Genomic DNA, 27,103 nt, shown 5'->3' on the forward strand with positions numbered 1-27,103 from the left:
TCTCAAAAAAAAAAAAAACACAAAAACAAAACTTAGCCGGGCGTGGTGGCGTGCGTGTGTAATCCCAGCTACTTAGGCAACTGAGGCAGGAAAATCACTTGAACCCAGGAGGCAGAGGTTGCAGTGAGCCGAGATCGCCCTGTGGCACTCCAGCCTGGAGACAGAGCCAGACTCCATCTCAAAAAATAAATAAATAAATAAATAAATAAATAAATAAATAAATAAATAAATACTAAACCCTACATAATAGTAAGGAATCTATTTAGTATGTAGTTTTTAAAGGAGATCTAACTACTCTTTGGTGGTGGGGAGACTGTATTTCATAATTTTATTTTACATTTCACTTTAATAAAATTAATTCAGACTATGCCTAGATTACTATTATGTTCATATACTTTAAAAACTCACTAGTTACTCCTAACCGATGCTTAAGTAGCTGAGACAAGAACAAACCTAAAATGACAGAGCTTTCCCTTGAAAATGCTTTTTGAATCACCTACCTAATATACAAACAAAATGCAGAAAGCTTTTCTACTCTGGGTTAACAGTATTTAGGCTTTTGGGGAAAAGTGGCATGAGCAATAGTAGTGTTTGTTTTTCTCATTTTATCTATATAGTACCAATTCCCACCTTGATTTTATGAAATTCTTAAATGCTTGTATCAAAATATCACACATACTTCATAAATGTATACAACCATTATGTATCCATAAAAATTAAAAATTAAATGTTAAGTGTCTTTAGCAGGTAGCATAGGAATTTCAAAACAATTCTCAAACAATGCTAAATTTTATTCCATTTACTTTTTTTGATGACTTTAAACACAGTGCAGGGGAAAGCAAAAGTAGAGGAGCAAAAAGAATCTTGAAAAAAATCCACACATGCCAGCAACAAAAAACCTACAAACTACTGATCTGTCTTCAACTCGGATGTCAAAAAATGAACTGTGGCCAGTGACTACTACTAAGGATACGGTATGCAAAACCCATTTCTCTTTCTCTACTTCATCTGAATTTGAGTCAAACTTCCAGCTCCATTCCTCTCACTTGTACAAAGAAACTTACTAAATGGATTTAATGACCCACCTAACCTACAGTGCTTAAAGGTCACCTAGTAAATAGAGGAAGGACGTGGGTCCCTTATGGGGACACTGGGCATGACTCCTACTGGGGCTCCTTGTCATCTCCACCAACAGCACATGCGTACCTGCTAACACCTCAGCACTCAGGGCAGCCTGAGACAGTGCATACTCGGCATGCATTTTCTTCAGCCTAGATTAGGCTAAAGTGAAAAACACTGGAAAGTTGAGAAGTGGCCAGGTACGGTGGCTCATGCCTGTAATCCCAGCACTTTGGGAGGCCGAGGAAGGCAGGTCACCTGAGGTCAGGAGTTCAAGACCAGCCTGGTCAACATGACGAAACCCCATCTCTATTAAAAATACAAAAAAAAATTAGCCAGGCGTGATGGCTTGTGCCTGTAGTCCCAGCTACTCGGGAGGCTGAGGCAGGAGAATCCCTTGAACCCAGGAGGCAGAGGTTGCAGTGAGCCAACATTGTGCCACTGCACTCCAGCCTGAGTGACAGAGCAAGACTCGGTATCAAAAAAAAACCAAAAAGATGAGAAGTAAGCAGGTTAGGATCAATTTCATAAAATCATTTAGGAATTTAACTTTTACACTGACTTATTAACCAATTCCTATAATAATAAATCTCAAAGCAAACTCAACAGAAATTACAGACCTATGGAATGTGTTACCCTGAGATGTGCTAGGCAAAAACTATAAACAGATTTTAATAGAAATCTGTAAGAAAAAGTTAAAGATAATTAGAATACACCTAATCTTTTGAAGATAATAGTCTTTTGAAGGGGTTCCGCTATCAAAAATAGAATTCAAAGTTGAAATAACTAGTCTGACACAAGATACATTTCCCAACTTCCCTTGGCCTTCTGACCCTGAGAATAGCAGTGCCTGCATTTCAACCATATCTTTACTATTCTAATAAAGCATCCAAAGGGTGGGTTTGTTTCGTCTTGAAGTATACAGTACAGCAGACTTGAAAAATACCTTTAACAGGACCTGGAGGGTAGATAAGAAGAAAATAAGGGGTGGGGAAATCGAGTGTTCTAAGTATCCAGCACAAGGGCTGACATGTAAGAGGCAGGCAATAAATGGGTGTTAAATATGGAATTTATTAAAACCTGCTATATTTATCTAGGAGTTAGACAATGAGATGAAATGCCTCCTAATTCCAAAATCAGATACCACACGCTTCCTTAGAAAATATTTTGGTATGTGGCTTTACAAATCTTGACTGCCCAAATTAACAATAAAATAAAATCCCACAGTAATCCCAAACGACCGCTTCAGTGATCCATTTCTATACCCATTCTTTCACCCAAACTGCCACATGGAAGCAAGGTAAGTATCTCTCAGCTTGTCCATGTTAACTGTCCCTATTTCTCTCTCTGAAAGAGGCTAACAAAAAGTTAAAACAGCAGAGTAAGAGCATTAAGAAATACCTCATGCTTTTGGCCGGGCGCGGTGGCTCAAGCCTGTAATCCCAGCACTTTGGGAGGCCGAGACAGGTGGATCACGAGGTCAGGAGATCGAGACCATCCTGGCTAACACGGTGAAACCCCGTCTCTACTAAAAATACAAAAAACTAGCCGGGCGAGGTGGCGGGCGCCTGTAGTCCCAGCTACTCGGGAGGCTGAGGCAGGAGAATGGCGTGAACCCGGGAGGCGAAGCTTGCAGTGAGCTGAGATCCAGCCACTGCACTCCAGCCTGGGCGACAGAGCGAGACTCCGTCTCAAAAAAAAAAAAAAAAAAAAGAAATACCTCATGCTTTTTACATGCTTCTATTCAGTTTTGTTTCTTTTATTGACAAACTAAGTCTATTTTTCTATTACTTTTCTGATTACATAACATTATGTAGATACGTAATATGCTCTTCACTTACCAACAACTTTGGTAGTTGGGAATACTTTCTAAGATAGACTAAACTTTAATGCTAATGTTAACATAGACAGCTAGACTCAAACTAGAGATATATATGATATCAAGTGTCCATATTTAACCACAAGAGTTCATTTTCAACATGCTGCTTCCAGATACTCAAAACAGAATTCCAAATCAATTTTGCCAAACAAAAATTTTCCATTAATCAAGTTGTGGTATAAACCATAAGAATGCAGTCTGTTTTCTAAACAGGGGATAACTCACTAGCTTCCTTCCTTTTCAGATGCCTTTTGCCACGTATTTTTGAAAAGCATATCCTTTGTCCAAAAACTCTTTTAGTATATAGTGTCTTTTAATGAACCTGAATCTCCCCAACAAGGGAAAAAAAAAAAACTAGAAAAAGCAGAGTTTTTTCCTAAAGAGTTTCCAGGATTGCCAAAATGACTAGAGAAAAAAAATGTTTGTTCATGGCCTACAAATAGAAAAGGTCTGGATGCTTGAGGTATAGTGACAGTAATATTAAAAAAAAAAAAAAAGAGGCTGGGCGCGGTGGCTCACACCTGTAATCCCAGCACTTTGGGAGGCCGAGGCGGGTGGATCACGAGGTCTGGAGATCGAGACCATTCTGGCTAACACGGTGAAACCCCGTCTCTACTAAAAATACAAAAAATTAGCCGGGTGTGGTGGTGGGCACCTGTAGTCCCAGCTACTCGGGAGGCTGAGGCGGGAGAATGGCGTGAACCCGGGAGGCGGAGCTTGCAGTGAGCCAAGACTGCGCCACTGCACTCCAGCCTGGGTGACAGAGCGAGACTCCATCTCCAAAAAAAAAAACAAACAAACAAAAAAAGAAAGAAAGAAAGAAAGAAACCTAAAACCTATGTTTATCTTCCTCCAATTCAAATTTGAATTAACTAAAGTAAGTAGGATTTTTAGTTCAATACTGAACAATGAACTAAATAAATATAAACATTTGCTATATAACTTGATTTTAAGTTTCAATGAGTAACACTAATATAACTAAGTTACACGAATATATCAGTTTGACAGACACTGAGAGCCAAGGATTGAGCTACACTGTGATTCCCTAAGAGAGAAAGAATGCATGCGGCATTTCTAAACTTATTTGTACAAAGAATTCTACACCTTAGGTGTTACTATTAATTTTAGTGGAACACAATTTAGAAAATGCTAAGCTAACAGACAGCCTAGCATGGTCCAAATTTATAACTTTATGAAAGAGAAATATGTTTCCAGCATTCATTTAAGGACAAAAACTTGCTTAAAAACAATGAACAGCCAATCAAGTGGAGGAGGCAATAAATATTTCCCACTGAGAAGGAGTAATCTCTAAAAAAAGAAACATAGGCCGGGCACAGTGGCTCACGCCTGTAATCCCAGCACTTTAGGAGGCCGAGGTGGGTGGATCATGAGGTCAGGAGATCGAGACCATCCTGGCTAACACGGTGAAACCCCGTCTGTACTAAAAATACAAAAAATTAGCCGGGCGTGGTGGCAGGCACCTGTAGTCCCAGCTACCTGGGAGGCTGAGGCAGGAGAATGGCGTGAACCCGGGAGGCAGAGCTTGCAGTGAGCTGAGATCGCACCACTGCACTCCAGCCTGGGCAACAGAGTGAGACTCTGTCTCAAAAAAAAAAAAAGAAAGAAACACATTGGCCGGGCATGGTGGCTCATGCCTATCATCTCAGCACTCTGGGAGGCTGAGGTAGAAGGATCACTTGAGCCCAGGACTTCAAGACCAGCCTGAGCAACACAGCAAGAACCTGTTTCTACAAAAAAAAAAATTTTTTTTAATTAGCCAGGCATGATGGTGTGCACCCATAGTCTCAACTACTTAGGAGGCTGAGGTGGGAAGATCACTTGAGCCTAGGAGTTTAAGGCTGCAGTGAGCTATAATCGCACCACTGCACTCCAGCCTGGGCAACAGAGCAAGACTCTGTCTCTAAATAAGTAAATAAATAAATAAATAAATAGAGATATTTCCTAATCCAATTTGTTTCATGGAATCACTATGTTTTCTTGTGTATGCAAAAACCAAATTATATTATAATTTATAATATTTTGAAAACTGTTTGGAAATATGACAGATCCCAGACCTAATTCAATTCCCAATTGCATTTGGCCAACTTATACCTGGAATGACACTTTTCTCCTAATTTCAGGCCAAGGAAGATCCATTGATGAATTGGCTGAGGCTGAAGATCAAATTAGCCAGGCTGTCAGATTGTCACCAATTTAACAAAGTAGTTATCTTGCTCTCAATGTCTCTGAATGTTGTCCACACAAGTATTCCAGGAAAAGATACAAAATAGGACACTGCCATTTTACATTTTTATTGTCTCAGAACATTTTATAAAATTGTAATTTCACATAAACAAATTGTTTGCCCGTAAACATATTTTCTGCTGACAAAGACTCTCCCGTACTAATCAAAACACTAACTGTAATAGTACTAAGATAAAAGCAAGAAATAAATATTACACTACTTATATTCTGCTTTCACTTCTTAACAATTCTGTTAGGACTCTCCACATAATCACACTGAAACCAATGTAGTCACGTAATAAAAATTTTAAGAATTAACAAAATGGTAAGATATTCAATGACATCAATTTTAAGGGTAGGGAAGTTATCAAAGAGCTAAAAATTAGCATAAGTCATCATACTGATGACTAAAAAAAGTTAGCCCAATGTCATCTAGCTTGACTAAAACCTAGATCTAAGTTTTCCTTTCCCCAACTTTCAAAATCTTACATAAGAAAATGCATTTTGTAGATTTCATAATGTTCGTTATTTTTCCTTTGTCTTTAAACAAATTTCACTATGTGAAATCATGTTAATGTTTCCAAATTAGTTCAAGAAAATGCTTAAGTTTTTTCAATTATTTTCTATCACAAGATTTAAAAGTAAAATCTTACTTAAAGGAAAAAACACAAACTACAAAGAAGTCACTAAAAAAGGGATATGGTATTATAAAAAAAAAGAGGAGGATATCCTCGTCTGTATAAATCCCCTCTACCTCTGAATGAAATGTAAAACTGAAAACATTTTCAAACTGACATATTAGAAACATCAGAAAGGAGACTCTGTTTCTTCCTGCTACCAGGCTCAAAACACCAGTCATCTTGGAAAACTACGCTTTCAACTCCTACATTGTGTTCTGTTGCCAAGATCTGCAGGCACTGTGGCCTCAAGGGCTCGGGTCTTCATCTCTGCTCTTTAAGTCCTCTACTTGCACCCTAGTCCGAGTCCTCATTCTAAAAAACAAAAACAAAATAAAGAAACAAAAAAAACCCAACTCTTCTCTTTTCCTCCTTTCTTCCTTTCGTGTATAAGCCAGAAATTATCCTAATCAAGGCTAATTATAAACATAATAGCTACTATTAACTAAATGTCTGTTATGAGCCAGATGTTGTACGAGGCTTCGGGTTCTCACAATAACCTGTGACAGATATTACTAGCCCCATTTTACAGATGTTTCCCCATGAAGCCCAGAGAAGCTGAGTACTCTGCCCAGGCTCACATATGTAGTAAGCTGAAAATCAGGATTCAAATCCTATTCTATTTGACTCTGAATTTTGTCCACTGCTCTTCTTCTCCAACCAGAAAAATAACACATATCTGAGGCAGAAGTAGTCAAAGTACTTTTACTCTTCTCAAGCCTATGAAAGTACCCCGAGTTCTTCTCCATCAACACCTTCTCTAATTATCATCTGTTTTAATAGTATCGTTCTTTCACATTTTACTGCAGACATTTAACATTTTACATTATTAATTAAATATTTTATTAACTAATAAGAATTCTTGACAACACTTATAAACATTTCTATGGGTAAAGGAGTCTGAGCTATAAGCCACTAATCTACAAGCAAACTTCTAAAATACAACCCACATGTAAGCCAAGAACATCCTTTACAGTTATATTTGAGAGTAGGAAATGTATGTTGGTCTCTCTTTATGACTTAAATCTCTTTATGATTTAAAAAGGATGCTGCCTAGTGGTTCTCAAGGTCTGGTCTCTAAAAGCAACTTACTAGTATGGGGTAGGCAAACTACAACACAAAAGTCAAATGCAGCCATTGTTTTTGAAAATAAAGTTTTATTGGAACACAGTCACTCACACCCATTTGCTTCTGCATTGTCTATGGCTGCTTTCTCATTACAATGCAGAGCTCAGTAGTTGCAACAGAGATCACCTGCCCTGCAACACCTACAATATTAACTGGCCCTCTGCAGAAAGAATTTGCCAAATACTATGCTAATATATATAAGCCAAATACTTTATTTTTATTTTATCAACTACCATATCTATTTAGTATGGAAATTAATTTATTCTGATTCCAAAGAGTACTGAAAAGATGACAAAAATACACACTACAGAATAAAAACAAGTAAAAGGGATCCAAGTCAATGGGAAATAAGGGTAAAGTGAAGTCTGGGTAGTATCAGTACACACAGAAGAAGATGTCACCGAACAATTGTTAAATTTGGGCACCATCATTGTTTCAACCTTACTAGCAGCTAAAGTACAGAGGAAGACAGACCAATTTCACCTTTTCACTATTTGCAAAAAAATAAAAGTCTAGCATTTGCTCATAAGAAAAACAACTTCTTCTAGGTTCTCATGAATGGCACATTATGGTACATAGTAAAAAACGTCCTCCACAATATGGTTAGTTATAGTCAATACAAAGACAAGTTTCATACAGTTCTGCTTTTTGAAGTGTTTGTTAAATAAATATTTAGTTTTTGTTAAACAGAATAGAACACCTATAAATCCAACTAAGAGCAAAGGAAATGTGGGCTAACATGCCCTTTCTTTGTCCTGTTGGATCTTGGCATAAAATTTAGGTGTAGGCAATAAATTGATAATGTACAAAGTAATTTCTTATATCACACTTACATGTTGAAACCAGGGACCTCTTTCCAAAAACAAAGAGCAGATTTGATTAAAGGCACCTTGGCCTCCTTAACACGAGTGGATGCACAAAATGATTTATGTAAGGCTTATTATATTCAAGACTTTTCATTCAGAAATAATGTACTAACATCAGCAAAGTTAACTAGTCAATAGGACATGAAAATAAACATTGTAGGTATATACACAATTACCATTAAAACAATATTCTACCCAAACTAATATTGAAAGATATTACTGTGCTAAAACCATCCTACTGTGAAATGAAATTGGTAGACCAAAACAGGCCTGATCATCTACTCAAACAAGTTGGGGGAACCCCAAAGCTCAAGCTTTGCCTGGTGGCTCTATGAAGAAATCAGGGCACAGTGTGAACCATTATAAGCCCATTACACGGTAAATAAGTCAATTAATCTGCGATTTTTTTCATTATTATTATTCTCTTTCTATCCATGGAATATATTCAGGGGCCAATACATATCTTTAAATGTTGCTTTTTAATACATTGTATCAGGGGAAAAAAGTCTAAATATTACCTTCTGTAGAAGCTGCATCAATCATTACTCTTTGCATGAGTACTGGTTCCAATCCAAAGTCGAAAACTATGGTTTGGCGAAAAGTTCCAAATATTTCTGTGTTAAATGCTATCCCGACTTTATACACGTAATGATCTAATCCATTTTGGGCCATCTTTCCTCCTATCCATTCTTGACAGTTTTCTGGGACTTCTTGTGATACCTGGGTAGTACTATCTCCGGCAGATATTGCAATGATACTAAAATGAGGACGATGAGCATCATAAAGCAATGCTACACGATACAGCATTCTTGCAGGCTACAAGGAAGTTAAAATAATTCATTGAGTACAAGGGTGTGAAAAATCCAATTGTAATTGGGCTCTTCAATGAAAATATCTCCATAAGGGACTTTTACTTCCCCAAGCTTCTACGATACTATGTTAAAACACAAATTGTGCTTACAAGCCATTTAAGATAAAAATCAGAAGGGTTTTTGAAAAATCAGTTGTTAAAATTATATATTTATGCTATATCGTTAGCCTCCCTTCTCTTTCTATGACATGTTCATTCTTCATTGTGGCAAAAGCTATCACCCTATATAACCATCAACCTTCAACTTTCCATACTCTTTGCCTACAAAAGTTTCATGTAGCCTCAAGTAGGAAGCCTTCATAAGAGGGCAGTTACCTCTGAAAGCACTGGATTGGGTTCAAGGCTGAAGCTAACTGTTCTTAGATTTTTCATCTCCAGATACAGAAAGTACAGCGGAAGAAATGCCACGAAAAAGACAAAAACTTTTCCACTGAGCATACTCATAGAAACTGTTTATTTTGCTTCAGTCTTAAACTTTGACTACTATAATTTAAGATGGGAAGCACTGCAGAAAATGCCCCATATTAAAAACCTATTATCACAGAATGTGTGACTTCATCATACCAAATATAAAAACAAGTTGTTATGGTTTAAAAATCTTAGAACTGCTATATTAAACAATTTTTAAGTAGTTAATTATAAGCCATGAACCCCACCCTATGTCCCAAGTTTAGAAGACAATATGTCAAAGATCTCTTTACCAAATAAATATGATAGCATCCTAAATATCTACAAAGATTTCATCTAAAAGTATTTTTTAAATTGTACTTTTAATAATCAAAATACAGAAATACACTTTAGAACCTATATATAATATGTTTAGATTAAAATATTTTCAATATTCTTTTAACACAGAGATTCAAAGGTCACAAAAGAGTTGAGAAAATTAAACACAACTTACATGCTTTAACTAGCACAAAATTCATACCTTACAGGTGAGAGCAAAGGTCCATGTCTGGTGGGATTTTTTAGTGCTGACAGTAACTGACAGGTCAGGATTGTGCTCTACCTTTACTCCTTCTATACATTCACTAAGCTGAAAACAGAAAGCAATTTACGTTATGTTTTTATTGCTAAGGGCACAAACAAAATCTTTTGCATGGAAAATAAATGTTAACAGTTAAGATGATGATGGAACTGTTTACAGAGTATTTTATACCTTCATTTTCAGTAATTTTGATAAGAAAAAAATATAGTAAAGCTAAAATAAGAGAGGGAAGAAAATTAATCACCACCACAAAATGGCACTCAAAAACTGCCTGAAGGTAATTAATACGGTACAGGCAAATCTTCAAACAAACGGCTTAGTTCTGCTCTTCATTTTAACAAATGGGTCTACTACAGCTACTAAAAACATCATTCTATCAGAATCAAGTTCTTTGCAAAGAAGATAAGGAAATAAACCAAAATAGAGCACATAACAAAGTCAAGACTCAAGTTCACTGTTTAAGACAAACAAAAAATAATGTAGCTTATTTTCCTCACCACTTTCTCAGGAGACAATGAATTCATCCACTTTTCTATCAACGTTTCCATGTAACTGCCTGAGAGCTGTTTATTCTCATTTTGCTGTTTCAATTTTATCAGCCGTGAAGCATATCTTTTCTGCCATTCTGCTAGTTCTTCCTGGGAATGTGCTGAAGTACACTGGGCACCATACCTACATATTCCTTGCTCTAAAAATCTAAGTAGAATAGGAAAGACTGTTTTATCATATACTTTGTTGAACCATTTAAAAATAAACTCCCAGCATTTGCCCTCTGATTCTTCAATAAGAAAAACAAAACTTCATGTGCTGAAAGGCCACATTTATCATACTGTCTTATATAAAGGAGGGAGAAGAGGTTTAGAGAACATTTACAACAGTTAATCAAAACATCAACTCCCCATATTATTCACTGACTTTCTCTGGAATTAGGGGATCCTAAGGCATAGGTATTCACGTTGGCCCTCCAAAAGAGGCACTGAAAAGTAGCTTCTTTGGTCATATAAGGACTCTATTAGACAATTCCTCTTAGAATAACTGGGTTTTGTTTTTGTTTTCATTTTTTGGGGGGTTTTTTTGAGACAGAGTCTCGCTCTGTCACCCAGGCTGGAGTGCAATGGCGTAATCTCAACTCACTGCAACCTCTGCCTCCCAGGTTCAAGCAATTCTCTGCCTCAGCCTCCCAAGGAGCTGGGATTACAGGCACCTGCCACCACGCCTGGCTAGTTTTTGTATTTTTAGTAGAGACGGGGTTTCATCATCTTGGTCAGGCTGGTCTTGAACTCCTGATTTCTTGATGCACCCACCTCAGCCTCCCAAAGTGCTGGGATAATAGGTGTGAGCCACCATGCCCAGCCAGAGTAGGATTTTTTTAAAGCAACACTGACATCAAGTGGATTTGCTGCTCACACACAGGTATGCCCTACTTCCCAAAATGATAAGGACCTTAAAAAATTTTTCTACATACGGGAAATTCATTCTGAAAAAAGTTAACATATGATTAATTACCATTTTAAGGCTTTCACTTTTCACCTTTAAACATAGTGATTTTACTCTTTTCTACATTACTATTACCTATATTTCACTGAAAATATAACTTGCTTGAAGTTTTAAATAAATTTAGAATAAAAGTTTTATATTACAGAGTCACAAATTTATTCAAGTCATGTTAAATTCAAGAGAATAAATTATAAATGTTCATTTTAAAGGAAACAGAGTCAATGATTTCTCAACGTTTACAACTCAGAAAATTCAACTGACAATTCAGTGATCAAAAACAGATAAAAATAAAATACCTTGATAGTTTTCTTTTTTTTTTTGAAACAGAGCCTTGCTCTGTTGCCCAGGCTGGAGTGCAGTGACACAATCTTGGCTCACTGCAACCTCTGCCTCCTGGGTTCAAGGGATGCTCCCGCCTCAGCCTTCAGAGTAGCTGGGATTACAGGTGCCCGTCACCACAATGCCTGGCTAGTTTTTGTATTTTTAGTAGAGATGGGGTTGCACCATGTTGGCCACGCTGGTCTCGAACTCCTGACCTCTCAAGTGATGCACCCGCCTTGGCCTCCCAAACAAAGTGCTGGGATTACAGGCATGAGTCACTATGCCCAGCCCTGATCACTAACTTTTTAAAAAAGTTTTAAATACCCTACAAAATTATAGGCAAAGCCAGTTTTTAAATAAAAATAATAAAAACACTGATAAAAGATCTGAGAAAAAATGAAAATTAAACTAGTAATATAATTAAATGGTTGGGCGCAGTGGCTCATGCCTGTAATCCCAGCACTTTGGGAGGCCGAGGCGGGCAGATCACCTGAGGTCGGGAGTTCAAGACCAGCCTGACCAACATGGAGAAACCCCATCTCTACTACAAAATTAGCTGGGGTGGTGGCACATGCCTGTAATCCCAGCTACTTGGGAGGCTGAGGCAGGAGAATCGCTTGAACCCGGGAGGTGGAGGTTGTAGTGAGCCGAGATCTTGCCATTCCACTCCAGCCTGGGTAACAAGAGCAAAACTCCATCTCAAAAATAAATAAATAAAAATAAATGTAATTAAATGTAAATATAAAACTATAAATAGCAAAAGATAGATGTTATATTACAGACCATTTTTCAATTGGAAAAAATATGGACAGTAAGAAATAAAAAAATGAACCATAGGACAATATAAATTTTCAAATGGTTCACCGTTATTTGAAAAAATGAGTATATTTAAAACTTTTCCTGATGGTACAACAAAGTACTTGAACTTAAAATTATACTATTTATTAAATTCTATTACACTTCTGAAGACACATTTCAAATCATTTTATGTTTCTTTTCAGTATGTCTTAATGGACCAAATCTTTGTCTTTCTATTGCTTGGCTTTAAATTATTTCCCTAAAAGGTGAAAGTGTTATATTCTTATCTGTACTTCAAATCTTCTCATATTTCCTTTTCATAGGACTGTGTTCTATCTCTTCTACAACATAACACCACTAGGATTTTCAATACTTACTCATTAGTTTCCTGACTTTCAATAATCAAAACCATGTAGCAAATTTCCTTCACTACCAAAAGCGATCTAAAGAGGTACTGAGAATTTATATCTAAAAATCCCACTAGTTACAAGTTCTTACAAAAAGAACCAAAGAGTTTATCATTTTAAATGTAACTTTAATCATTCCTTCCACATTAGTAAATTATTAAATTTTGAAAGGTTAGCCCTTCAATATGAATTATTCATAAATTCTACATAAGAATTACATGAAGATAATATTTTTCAGAAAGGTTAAAACAATTTAACATTTCTTTATTTTACTTTTTACATAAAGTATTGTCAACTTCAATCACCACAACCTAAGTAAATTTCACATTAACAAATGGCCATGGTCAGGTGTGGTGGCTCACATCTGTAATTCCAGCATTTTGGGAGGCCAAGGCAGGAGAATCCCTTGAGCTCAGGAGTTCAAAACCAGCCTGAGCAACATGGAGAAACCCCGTCTCTACAAAAACATACAAAAATCAGTCAGGCTTGGTGGTACACACGGGTAGTCCCAGCTACTTGGGAGGCTGAGGTGAAAGGATCACTTGAGCCTGGGAGGCAGAGATGGCAGTGACCTGTGATTGAGCCACTGCATTTCCATCTGAGCAACAGAGTGAGACGCTATCTCAAAAAAAAAAAAAAAAGAAAAGAAAGAAAGAAAAGAAAAACAAAAGGACAGAAATTAAGTTCAGCCATAATAATACAACTGGTATTACAAAAGACTACTGAGGCTGGGCACAGTGGCTCATGCCTGTAATCCCAGCACTTTGGGAGGCCAAAGCGGGCAGATCACGAGATCAGGAGTTTAAGACCAGCCTAGCCAACACAGTGAAACTCCATCTCTACTAAACATACAAAAAAATTAGCCAGGTATGGTGGCACGTGCCTGTAATTCCAGCTACTCAGGAGGCTGAGGAAGGAGAATCGCTTCAACCCGGGAGGCGGAGGTTGCAGTGGGCCGAGATCGTGCCACTGCATTCCAGCCTGGGCGACCGGGAGAGACTCCATCTCAAAAAAAAATAAATAGATAAAAATCAAAGACTACTGAACAGTCTTAACAACCTGCACTTAGATCACTGTTTTTTAGAATTAAAGGAAGACGACTCATCAACATGCTTTTGACTTTTATTATTTAATGATAATGACCTTTATGGCTTCTGTTTCAAATTGAAAATAAACCATTTCACTCCATTAGATAAGGAAAATTATCTGTTCTTTCAACAAAACATGTCATTGTTTAAAAAAAAAATTCACATTACCTTTTACACAAAGTATATTCCTCGCTGCTTGTGATTCCCCTAGGTGGTGGGCGGAAATGCCAACCATTACAAGACCCTAGGGAGTAATTAGGATATAGTCTTATCATTTGAGGCTAGCCAGTAATTCTGATATTTTAATGTATAAGAAACACCACAATCTCTCCACACACATCATCCCATATGATATAAAAAAGAACATGACATACTTGCCTCTACCAAAAAAGTAATCTACCAATCAGCTACATAAAACGTAGGAATCACTGAAGAGGCAGTTTCCCAGCAGTTAGTTAAATCAAGCTGGTGACTCTGACTCTGTCCTAGCAACTGGTGGACAGGTTTCCATGCAATCTCTTCCCTAACAGCACAAGGCGGGTGGCTGGCATATTGGTCATTTCTAGGCATGGGATGTTTGTCTATCAGGAATTCCTTCAGGAATGAAAAAAATCATTGTATCCTGGAAGGAAAGCTTACACAACAAATTCCACTACTGCATAGTGAGAAGAAGTTCCACATTATCACATTATCATCCATGTTCCTTAGGATTTGTCTGTCACATGTCACTGTAGAATGTAATCCTTTTTTATAATTGAAATAAAGTTCAAAAAGTTGAATTCTGAGACAGGAGCTAGAAACGTAATTATTTATTTACTTGTGAATACAATGAGCTTTGAGTTGTTTGGATAAGAGTTTCTAAATAAGCCAGGGAAAACAAGGATTATGAGGGAAACCAGACTAGAGCTTTATAGAGGTTGAGCAGCAACAAGTTTCAAGGAACTTACAGTCATTTTTTACTCCCTCATAAGTCATTATGCCCCCCAGAAAAGGAAAAGAAAGATATTCAGCCAGGTTGAGTTTAAAGCTGTGCTTCATCTCTTACTAGCTGTGTGACTTTGGGGGAACTCATAAACCTTAATGTCAGTTTCATCACCTGTCAAAAAGATGAAGAAGGACTCTAAGAAGTCAGTACATGTTTTGTGAAAGACACTGCCCGTAGTACACAGCATTCAGCAGGCACTCAATGAATGTTCATCTTTTCCCTTTCCTCTGGTGAGAGGAGAGGAGATCACAGAGTTTCATTAGGGCAGGAACAACTCAGCTTACAGATCAAAACTTCCAAAAAGTGGTAACTGTACTAGCATAGGACAGAGAAAGAAGAAAAATCTTCCCTCTACAGATTGTTAAGAATGATGTTTAAATTTAGTCCTACATGGAGGCAAGGAAATAAACAAGATGACCTCTGAAGTTACCTCCTACCTCCATTACTCCATTATTCTATGAAAAAGTACCAGGGAGAAAATTGCTTTCATCTACACCTAATTCTTAAAATTAAAATCTTATATTCTCTCCTACATCACCATTTATAAGTACCGCAACTCAGTAAATTTTCTCCCAATAATTAATAAAAAAGCAAAGCCCATATTCACAGCTACCAGAAGTTACACAGCGTTTGGCACTTACCCTCATCTAAGTCTTCCACGTGATATCCAGAGAGGGCGTTACTAGTTGCTGTCTGCAATTTTCCAAATGAAAGACATTTTTTAACGAAGAAATAATCAGTTGATGCTGAACTAAATTTGAACATTTTCAACATTAAAACAAAGGTGAAGTTGGAATACTCAGAAATTTTTAATAACATTAATATGTTGCCAATGATTTTTGTCTTTTTCTATGTTAAACTATAATTAAATACGGAAAACATGTATTTGTGAGGCTCTCATTAAGGAAACTGATAGAGACCTCCTACACAGAAATTAACTGGCAGAAGAAGAGAAGTCCAAGTCTCCGGTCCTGAACCTCACGGGGTAGCATCTTCCATCCATTTATTCACTTTACTCTCCTCTTCATAACACCTTGAAAATGTCTGATTACAGAGGTCCTTTTCCATTTTTTTTCTTTTTTTTGAGACCAAGTCTTGCTCTTTCACCCAGGCTGGAGTGAAGTGGCACAATCTCAGCTCACTGCAACATCCACCCCCTGGGTTCAAGTGATTCTCCTGCTTTAACCTCCTGAGTAGGTGGGATTACAGATGCCCATCACCATGCCTGACTAATTTTTGTATTTTTAATAGAGATGGGTTTTCACCATGTTGGCCAGGCTGGTCTCCAACTCCTGACCTCAGGTGATCCACCCACCTCGGCCTCCCAAAGTGCTAGAATTACAGGCATGAGCCACCGTGCCCGGCTAGAGGTTCCTTTCTCTTGCAGCTAATGGCATGCTACCAGTTTGGAGCCTGGGAGCACTTCCTGCCAGGTCCCCCACTCACTCTGAGATGAGCCCTTCTCCCACAGAGAAGTCCAAGGCTAGGGATCCATTCGCTCTAACTTCCTCAGATAAATCGCCAATCTGCGCATTTGGTTCTAACTTTACCCTAAGCTCTACACCTCCAATTTCAACAAAGTGCCAACCATAGTACTTTTTCTAAACTATTCTGTAGTATTTTACATGCTGGATCGTTACCAGCTATATACAGATCTGCTGTCAGCAGTCTGTAACTGCCTTTCTATATTCTTGTACCTCTCAAAGTATCTGGCACATAATAATGGGTGCTCAGTAAATGTTGGATGAGTGGGTGGGTGGATAGATAAGACGGTTGATGAGATGGATGGAGGGATGGAGGGATGGAGGGATGGAGGGATGGAGGGATGGATGGATGGATGGATGGATGGATGGATGGATGGATGGATGGTTGGATGGGTGGATGGGTGCATGGGTGGATGGGTGGATGGGTGGATGGGTGGATGGATAAATGGATGATTTACCTAAGCACTTTAAATGCAATGGGTCCAAAGCAAAATTCATCAACTTTATCCCAAAGTTGATCCTTCTTCAGTGTCCTTTATCACAAGTTAATGGATTATTCATACCCAAAGAGAGCCAAGCTGAAATTTTTAAAGCCATCTTGAACTCCTCCCTCTTCTATCCTGCCCTGAATATTCTCCAAATCTTGTCCAAATAGGTCCAGAATGTCTTTCATCTCTCTTACATTCTCTCCTCCCACTTCCACTGTCCTAGGTAAAGCCCTAATTACCACTTGTCTCATTTATCCCTGAACCAACTGACAGCTTGCCAATCTTGCCCTGTATCAAGTCACCTGTGGGTCTTTACTAAGTGATATGGTTTGGCTGTGTCCCCACCCAAATCTCATCTTGAATTGTAGCTCCCACAATTCCCTCATGTTGTGGGAGGGACCCAGTGGGAGACAACTGAATCATGGGAGCAGTTTCCCCCGTATCATTCTTGTGGTAGTGAATAAGTCTGATAACATCTAATGGTTTTATAAGAGGAAACCCCTTTCACTTGGCTCTCATTCTTCTCGTCTGCCGCCATGTGGATGTGCCTTTCACCTTCCGCTATGATTGTGAGCCCTCCCCAGCCACATGGAACCATGAGTCCATTAAACCTTTCTACTGTAAACTGCCCAGTCTCAAGTATGTCTTTATTAGCAGCGTGAAAACAGACTAATATAGACTAATATACTTAGCTATCCCTATCCTTTAAACTCAGTTCTCACACTTCTGCCTCCCTGATTTCCCTGCAGAGTTTTCCCCCTTCCCTGCCTGTATTTTGTGATAGCACTTACTGACCACAGGCTGCCCTGTGTGCACATTAGCTATGTGCATCTCTGACCTGACAGATTGCTTTTCATGGACATCTCAGCTTTCCAGAGCCTTGAACAGCACAGGTGCTCAGTAAATGTTAAACTGAATCAGAAGGAGTAAACAGTATCCCAAGATGAAATCTGGAATATCTTGTACCACAGAAAGAATGTCATGAATGCTAACTGGTCATAACTGAAACAATACTATCACTATAATTTATATGTGGTTGATTAAATTGTACTTTTTAGGTTGGGCTTGAACTGAACTCTGTACTACTGTTTCTACAGGAAAATGCCTTCTGATTATCAGTAAAGCACTTACTAAGGAGTTTTTAAAAGGCAACCCATTCTTTTTGTAAAATGAAGGGCTGAATATAAGAATACACAGATTAACAAATCAGGAGTAACTACTCATACTATAAGCATTCTATGTTGCAAAAAAAAAAAAAAAAAAAACAGCCATTAAAAGATCTCTTTAAATTCTCCAAGCAAGGTCTATGTGCCACTGTCACAAACTAGCCCTTCAAATGATTCTGTTTACATAACATATATAAATAGATAAGCTAAAAATTCACTGCAAGTAGGAAAATTTTAAAGTATCTCCTTTTTAAAACCTATCAAAATAAATTTATCAAATGTGCAAGAAAAATAACAGGAATAAAAATGTTTAATAAACATTATTAAAATGTTTTGGTCATAAAATAAAGCCTAAAACACTTATAAATGTTGGCAAGAACACCACACTGCATTTCAGCAGGCAGCGCCTGCAAGGATCAGTGGCGACCCACGCAGGCCTGTGCTGCCACTGAGCTCTAGGTCTCGTAGGGATCTGGGGAGCAGCACATGCTCAGCAGAGAACTGGCAAAGTAAGGCACTCAGCCCAGCTAAGTATTTAGCAGTACTGGCTTTTAGGTTCCAAAGCATTGTGATTGTTTTTTTAAACACTCTATTTATGCGCTCATACTCCAAAACAAAAAGACAACAGTTTATCATCATTAGTCTTTACTGATACCTTCAGGAAAAACAGCCAAAGATTACACTGCTAGAACTATAAATTCAGAATTAAATCTATTAATCAGATATTTTAAATGTTACTAAAGAATATTTACTAAACAATACTTGTTTTTGTTTTTATAAATCAGCCTTGAGTTCCAGGTCTTTAGTCTCATCCACCAGCATTTCCAAGTTAAATGCCAACTTAGCCCAATCTTTAAATAACAAATTGTTGCTATTTTTAAATGTGTCATGTGCAATGATCAATAAGGGTAGCATTGTTTGTTAGCTTTTCCTAAACGGTTATCTTTTAATAACATCAATTCACTAACCAAAAAGACTACTACTCTAGTCAGATAGAAAAAAAATTACAAAAACTTAAGTCACTTCTTCCAAAAGTATAGTCACAAAGTAAGAGTCAAGTGATATTTGTGGCCTTACATGCAACAGGATTATAAACATTAAAAATAAAATAAATTGCATGTGTTTATCAGATGTAAAGCTGGTAATTCAATTAAGGCAATAAAAGAAGAACAAAGCCAAAAATCTTAATGAAATGAAAGGTCATTTTATGCTCTCATTTTAAAAGTCTACAACATTTACAACTGCCTTCTGTTACTTCTTAGAAATTAAAATGGCTACATATACACTATTAGGTTGGTGCAAAGTAATTGTGGTTTTGCCATTATTTATTTATTTATTTATTTTATTTTATTTTTTGAGACACAGTCTCACTCTGTCGCCCAGGCTGGAGTACAATGGTACAATCTCGGTTCACTGCAACCTCTGCCTCCTAGGTTCAAGCCATTCTCCTGCCTCAGCCTCCCAAGTAGATGGGATTACAGGCACCTGCCACCATGCCTGGCTAATTTTTTTATTTTTAGTAGAGACAGGGTTTCAACATGTTGGTCAGGCTGGTCTCAAACTCCCGACCTCAGGTGATCCGCCCACCTTGGTCTCCCAAAGTGCTGGGATTCTAGGCGTGAGCCACCGCACCGGGCCTGTTTTGCCATTCCTTTCAAAGGCAAAAACTGCAATTACTTTTGCACCAACCTAATACCTATATATACATATGGCTTTGAAGTTAGTGAGAGCTTACTAATTCTCGGTTAATTCACAATCAGGCAACATAAGACAAAGAAAATGAAATTTAGAAGAAAAAGCCTAATAGTAGCAAAACAGTTATTTTTTCCAGCTTGTATAATCCACGGTAACCATCTTCTTTGCTGTTTTTTGGTATGAACTGGGATACATTACTACATTTGGAATCGAAAGGAACCTACAGGAGGTCAAAGTTGACACCAGGGGCTCTGCACATCCCCTCTGGCTGTCTGAAGTGCCCTCTATCTCACTCTCCATGAGATAAGCACCTTCTGGACTTTCAGCTCTTGATTTAACGGTCTCAGTCCCTGGCCACCAAATCCAGTGATTTTTCCAGCAGAAGAGTTCATTCTTTTCCCTCATACCACCTACCTCTCTGTGAATTACACCTATGGTTGTTTAATTCATTTATTTGTCTATCTCCTTCCTAAACTTTAACCTCCAAGAGAACAAGAACCATGTTCAGTGTTGTATCCCCAGCAACAAGCACAGTACCTAGCACACAGGAAGTGCTCGATTCTTGAATAAATAAGCCAATTAATCACTGTACGTGGGCTTTTATTTATGACCAAAGCTGACAAAATGGCTTTTTAAATAAGACACCTAAAAATAAAAATACTTTTGTTTTTTGTTTTTTTTGAGACAGAGTCTTGCTCTGTGCCCCAGGCTAGAGTGCAGTGGCGCGATCTCGGCTTACTGCAAGCTCTGCCCCCCAGGTTCACGCCATTCTCCTGCCTCAGCCTCCCAAGTAGCTGGGACTACAGGCGCCCGCCACCACGCCCGGCTAGTTTTTTGTATTTTTTAGTAGAGACGGGGTTTCACGGTGTTAGCCAGGATGGTCTCGATCTCCTGACCTTGTGATCTGCCCACCTTGGCCTCCCAAAGTGCTGGGATTACAGGCTTGAGCCACCGCGCCCAGCCATAAAAATACTTTCATATGCCTATATGAAGAAGAGAAATTTACAAAGCTCAGGGCCTTTTACATGCCACTGTTGTCCCCGACCTTCCATGTGTCCTCCAAGTCCTTCACTGAAGTACTTTTTTGTTCACTATTTATCCTCACACACATTATTTCCATCTCCTAAACACATTCCTTAAAGACAGTCCTTAAGTCACAGACTTCCATCAGGTGCTTTAAAAAAGACAAAAAGAAGGCCTGGTGTGATAGCTCATGCCTGTAATCCCAGCACTTTGGGAGGCAGAGGCAGACGGATCACTTGAGCCCAGGAGACCAGCTGGGGCAACATGGCAAAACTCCATCTCTAGCAAAAATTAAAAATAAAAATATTAGCCAGGCGGTGGAGTGCGCCCATAGTTCCAGCTACTCAGGAGGCTTAGGTGGGAGGATCACCTGAGCCGAGGGAGGTCGAGGTTGCAGTGAGCCGTGATCACGCCACTGCACTCCAACCTGGGTAACAGAGCGAGACCCAGTCTCAAATAAATAAATAAAAAATAAATAAGGCTTGAGGAGTATCTCATTTTTAATGATAGCATTTCATTTTCTAGTAGCCAGAAGTAGTTAAAAACTAAACTTTCCCAATCATCTTCCCATTTGTTGTCCAGGAGAAGCAGTGTTCCCAGGATGGGACTGTGGGTTACGGGGGTTACAAGGGTAGGCTGGCAGTCCTACTGCCCCACCTTTACAGACTTGCCTTCCGGCTGATGTCACAAAGGTTTTCCAAAATTTAATACATAATGCTTACTAGACAGATTGAGTCAAACTCTTCCAAACAGATCCACTGAAATGGTCTTACCTCTGTTTCTGAAAGAAGTGTTTTTAGTCTTGTCAAATCCTTTGTTACCATCCCATTCTGAAAGGGTGAATAAAAAAGAGAAAAACCAATTAGTATATTAGTTCTTTACTATGGCAACTTAGCTCAATTCCTCTGTTGTTTCTGAAGTTTATTTGTAAAAAACAATGTTATCCTCATCCCTCATCACTACTACTATTAACAATGATAATAAAGCAACCCATCTACAAGGAAAGTTTAAAAGGTTAACAGGCAAAACTATACAGAGTGCCTTTTCTGGTAAGTAAAACCACTGTATTCATCTTACATTAATTAAAATTAATTCAAGAAAATATTAACAACAGGTACCACCACAGAGCAAGATAGCATAAATGAAAAGGGAAATAATCTATAGCTGTTTTTAACCTTTTCCTTAAGATTAATAAGCTTTTATGTACAAAATGGTGAATTCAGCCCTGATTCAGAAAGATTCATAAGCTGATCACACCACTTTAAAAATGACTCTTTAATAAAAGGAAAATACTGCTCTGAAATCTAAATTTCATTTGAGATTTAAAAGTAAATTACTCTTTACTAGTTTTAAATTTAAAAACAACAGGTAAAACTGTAATATACTTAACTTATACAGAAAAGTCCTTTAATGACAATCTTAATAACAAAGAAGAGAGATATTCCTTTATCATCTACTTAGAACTAAATAGCTATATAATTTTTCTATGCTAATAAATTTTAGCTTTTAAGTTCATTTGTGAATCTGGTGAAATCAAAAGACACTGATAAACATAATTAAACAAGTCACTGCACAATAATTCCTTAGAAAATAACTATCCCGAGATGGGCCAATACATTACACTCAAAAACATACCAAGTACTTTCCTAACTTCTTTTTAACCAAATATAGTTATTTAATATTTGAAGTAAAAGCACAAATCTGCCTCATAATTTTATCACCTATATCAATTCAGAATAGGTAAGATACAGGGAATTCACACAGCAGAGCAAAGTATACATATACTTTCTTGCTCTCACTGTTTTTCATTACGATTCTTGAAAATTATCAACAAATTTCATAAGTTACGAACTGGTTTTTAAAAAAAGGTTATAGCTCTTCCACTTTCTACAGATTATCAATTCCAAAGTTTCAAAAAGTAGTCTTTCAACTATCTTAACAAAAAAAAAGCCAAAAAATTAAACACAGTGCTGAGCAAGTGGCATATGCCTACTGCCCTAGCTACTGAGGAGGTTGAAACAGCATCACTTGAGCCCAAGAGTTCAAAGCTGTAGTGCACTATGATCACCCCCTGTGAATAGCCACTGGACTCCAGCCTCAGCAATATAGCAAGACCCCGTCACCTAAAAAAATCAAATGCTACATTTACAAAATTGATTATAAAGTCTGAATAGAGTGAGTTAGTTCCATCAGAGCGGTTATGGATATTACTTACACACATATGAAAAGAAACAGAAGCCCTTATTACTTAGTCTGGATAGATTTAAACATTTATGAAATAAATTGTTGAATGTAAGAACCCTATCAGATCATATGTCCACATCAGCATTTTAAAACTCAGGCTCTGTTAAATCCTATCTTCAAAGAAAATCACTTAGTTAACCTAAATTATTTAAAAGTATCTATAATTCTTATACATATAATCACAAACTACAAGAATCAATAATTAAACATCAGTTTGGTCTTGAAAAAAGAGCAGGGGCTCACGCCTGTAATCCCAGCACTTTGGGAGGCCAAGGAGGGAGGATCACTTGAGCCCAGGAGTTCAAGACCAGCCTGGGCAACACAATGAGACCTCGTCTCCACAAAAAGTCAAAAATTAGCAGGGATGGTGGTGTGCATCTGCAGTCCCAGCTACTCAGGAGGCTGAGGCAGGAGGATCACTTAGGCCTAGGAGGTTGAAGCTGCAGTGTGCAGTGATCACACCACTTCATTCAGCCTAGACAACAGACTGAGACCTTGTCACAAAAAAAAAAAAGAAAGAAAGAAAAGAAAAACAGGTATTACATCTCAGGATACTCATGAATTTTGCTTTCTAATAAGAACTAAGAGAAAAAAAGATACACTTTTTTTCCCACAATATACCTAAGGAATCAAACAAAAATTTGTTTTCAGGCATACAAAATTAGAGCTTATCAACATACCAGGGACTCTCCTGTCAGTGACTTGGCAAGAATGGTGGATATAGGTTGGAGCTTCCCTTTCAGCTGCATGCAGCAAAGCACTGCCCGAAAGGCATCCTCTCCCTTGGCCAGTCCTTCTCCCAGCACTGCCATGAAAGAACAGCCGTCATTAACCACATGGACATTTAATGCACAATTTTCTTGATTATAGTATTAACACACTATCACAAGCATGGTTTTTTATATGTTAAAAGAATAACTTCAAATACTACAGGGAAGCAGTGGTGTTTCTATTCTGTCCAAAACAGGCATATAAGAACAAGAAAAAACACGCAGCAATAAATATACCGAACTTACAACCAGTTGAGATCAAAATCACAGGAAGAATCTATCCTAAAGCTCTCGAGGGAAAAATACTGTTCAACCTATGAACGGGGTAAACGAGGGTTTTTAAACTGCAGACTTAGCTGAATAAAGTTCTCATGTTTTTTACAGTGACATAAGACTGGGTACCATTAAAATGAATAAGAATAGAAACTGCAAATCTCAACTAGATATTCCTAAGCAATTAAGAATTAGTCTTTATCAAATCCAACAAGATTTACTAAGAATCCAATGGCCCAGTGGCCATAGAAAATGCTACCCAAATTGTTTGCAAGGGTTTGCAGATTTAATCTAACACAATCATGAGGATCATGTTTCTTTTTTTTTTTACTGTTTTTTAGGTAAGTGGGGGTCGCTCTGTCACCCAGGCTGGAGTGCAGTGGCCGGATCTCAGCTCACTGCAAGCTCCGCCTCCCGGGTTCACGCCATTCTCCTGCCTCAGCCTCCCGAGTAGCTGGGACTACAGGCGCCTGCGACCTCGCCCGGCTAAGTTTTTTTTTTTTTGTATTTTTAGTAGAGACGAGGTTTCACTGTGTTAGCCAGGATGGTCTCGATCTCCTGACCTCGTGATCCGCCCGTCTCGGCCTCCCAAAGTGCTGGGATTACAGGCTTGAGCCACCGCGCCCGGCCGAGGATCATGTTTCTAACGAAACAGAATATACTCATTTTTATGCCATGTCATTTGAGATGATTTCTCACAGCAACTGCTAATGGTTCAACTAGCAGAGCAATCTGTATCCTTCTCTGCATTGCTAAGTCCAAGGTTCTATTATTAGTTTGTACATACTTTAGCTTCCTTTGCAAGAAAATAATTTGCTGAAAGAAAATATTTTAGAAATTATTTTTAAAATTATTTCCAAGGAAATGTTTCTTTTAAGTATAGTATAACATACCATACATATAAAGTCCACTGGATCTGTTCATATTTTTGTTGTTATATCTTCTTATATTGTTTGATTTTTTATTACACAAACAAAAAAGTTCATCATAATCTCACTACTCAACAGTTTTCACTTATTCATTTTCTCCTCCAATTCTGATCAATATTCACATAATATTTACAATGATTGTAACGGATGCCAACATGACAGCTTGTATTCTATTTTTTTTGCCCTCAGCACATTCAGTATTTTCCATGTGATCAGTGCTTATCATATTATTGGCTATATAATGTTCTATCAAGTAGATACATCAACTTATTTAACCTTTTCCTTGCAAGATAATTCCAATTATTAACTATTAAAAATAACACAATAAAAATCTTTACATATACCCTTTATTGAATCAGATTACTAAATTGAAAGTTGCAGTCTCTCTGTATTTGAAAGGGTTTTATTAAATTATTTTTAGTTTGGACAAATCAATTGTTTCAATCCATCCATATTACGGATCACTCATCTACTCAACAGTCACTAGATAATTCCAATTAAGTGAAAAACTCCAATAAGGTATCATTAAGAATCTCTTGAGTGTCTTACAAAGTTCCAAGGTAAGTATTCATTTCCCTCAGATCTTACTATTCCTAAAACTCTTCAAATCTGACCTTGGGCAAGTTACTTTATCTCTCTGACCCTCAGTGTGGCCATCTGTAAAACAGAAACATGTATAAATTTGCCATTAAAGATTAAATGAAATAATACAACTAAAATGCTCTCGCCAGGCATGGTGGTTGACGCCTGTAATCCCAGCATTTTGGGAGGCCGAGGCGGGCAGATCACTTGAGGTCAGGAGTTCAAGACCAGCCTGGCCAACATGGTGAAACCCCGTTTCTACTAAAAATACAAAAATTAGCCGGCATGGTGGCAGGCACCTATAATCCCAGCTACTCGGGAGGCTGAGGCAGGAGAACTGCTTGAACCCAGGAGGCAGAGGTTGCAGTGAGCCGAGATCGCACCACTGCACTCCAGCCTAGGGCACAAGAGCGAAACTCCATCTCAAAAAAAAAAAAAAAAAATTGCTCTGAAGAAAAATGACACTCCTACTAAGGTATGGATTAGTTACATCGCTAAGCCTATTTCCTCCCCTATCAGATGGAGGTGACAGTAGCTACTTCATAAGGTTGTGATAAAGATTAATTATGCTAATTAGAAAAGTATCTAGCAGTCTCCTGCATAAGTAAGAGTTCCCTACATATTACCTTCCCCTTCTAAAAATTTTACAGCAGTACTGAGCACTGCTGAGGAAATATCTTAGTTCATTTTTAGTAACAGATATTAAGAAACTAGTTGTCAAGAGCTGAAAAATGTTTGCAGGAATGAAAAAGTCTAAGAATATTTCAACCTCATATGATGATGTCACACTTAAAGAGTATTAAATCACATAACATTTTACAAACATGTTTCATAGATATTTGGTTTTGTATGAGGTATTTGCTGAATTTCATTTTGCAAAGTTTCTTCTACTACATTGCTGTATGAATATCTTAACATTTGTCAAATTTATGTTTCCCTTTTTTCCATCTCTTTTTCAGACATGAAGTAGTACTGACATACTTTCTTCCTGTTTCCCTTAAATGCAATTCAATTTATGTATGGGAAGATCCCATGTAAAAAAACTATGGCATAGAAATAGTCAATAACTATAAATAAAAACCTCTCCTGCTACTGTATTGTATAACAAAATTAAATTGCAATGCTGCCAATCTAGTTCCTTATTACCTTGAAAAAGCTTGGGGAAAAAAAAGTATGGCCTACTGTATTATTAAACTTGTCTTAGCTATAAAAATTGAACTTGCCAAAAGAGATGACATTTATAATCTTGAACAATTGTAAAAAAGTTACAGCTCCTTGTAGATAAATTCTCTTCCCATCAACTATGTGTGAGATTGTACTGTGTGCACACAACTGTTCTCAAACTGAATTGTTCCTTTCTGTTTACTAGGAGTTACAAAGGAGGACTTCTGTCAGCTCGTTGTGTATCTTTTTTGTGGTATTTTCTAACACGTGAAACACGTCTTAGAATATTTTGGACTAGATACTGAGTAGTCTTAAAGGAGTAATATTCATTGAACTGTTTTAGCAAAATACATCTTTGCTGGGGTTCAATAGCCTCTGGCTATCACAAGGTAAAGATTAACAATTAAAATGCAATTC

The 27,103-nt window shown here is 37.7% G+C and overlaps 1 protein-coding gene across 9 annotated transcripts in view; it reads right to left on the bottom strand.

The window, feature by feature from the left end:
* HELZ (helicase with zinc finger) overlaps window positions 1-27,103 on the bottom strand; it is a 176,363-nt gene that overhangs the window by 110,104 nt on the left and 39,156 nt on the right. For 8 of the 9 annotated variants that reach the window (XM_031657722.1, XM_031657728.1, XM_031657725.1 and 5 more), the window contains 7 exons: window positions 23,649-23,773; window positions 21,498-21,554; window positions 15,510-15,561; window positions 14,052-14,127; window positions 10,270-10,468; window positions 9,713-9,820; window positions 8,432-8,729 (listed from right to left, as the gene is read on the bottom strand). In XM_031657722.1, the coding sequence (XP_031513582.1) occupies window positions 8,432-8,729; window positions 9,713-9,820; window positions 10,270-10,468; window positions 14,052-14,127; window positions 15,510-15,561; window positions 21,498-21,554; window positions 23,649-23,773 (915 nt within the window). Of the gene's footprint in view, window positions 1-5,110; window positions 5,230-8,431; window positions 8,730-9,712; window positions 9,821-10,269; window positions 10,469-14,051; window positions 14,128-15,509; window positions 15,562-21,497; window positions 21,555-23,648; window positions 23,774-27,103 lie in introns of those variants that run through there. The other variant, XM_031657729.1, reaches the window with a different exon arrangement.

The sequence above is a fragment of the Papio anubis genome, chromosome 17, assembly GCF_008728515.1.
Source record: "Papio anubis isolate 15944 chromosome 17, Panubis1.0, whole genome shotgun sequence".
In the NCBI taxonomy this organism is placed as follows: Eukaryota; Metazoa; Chordata; class Mammalia; order Primates; family Cercopithecidae; genus Papio; species Papio anubis.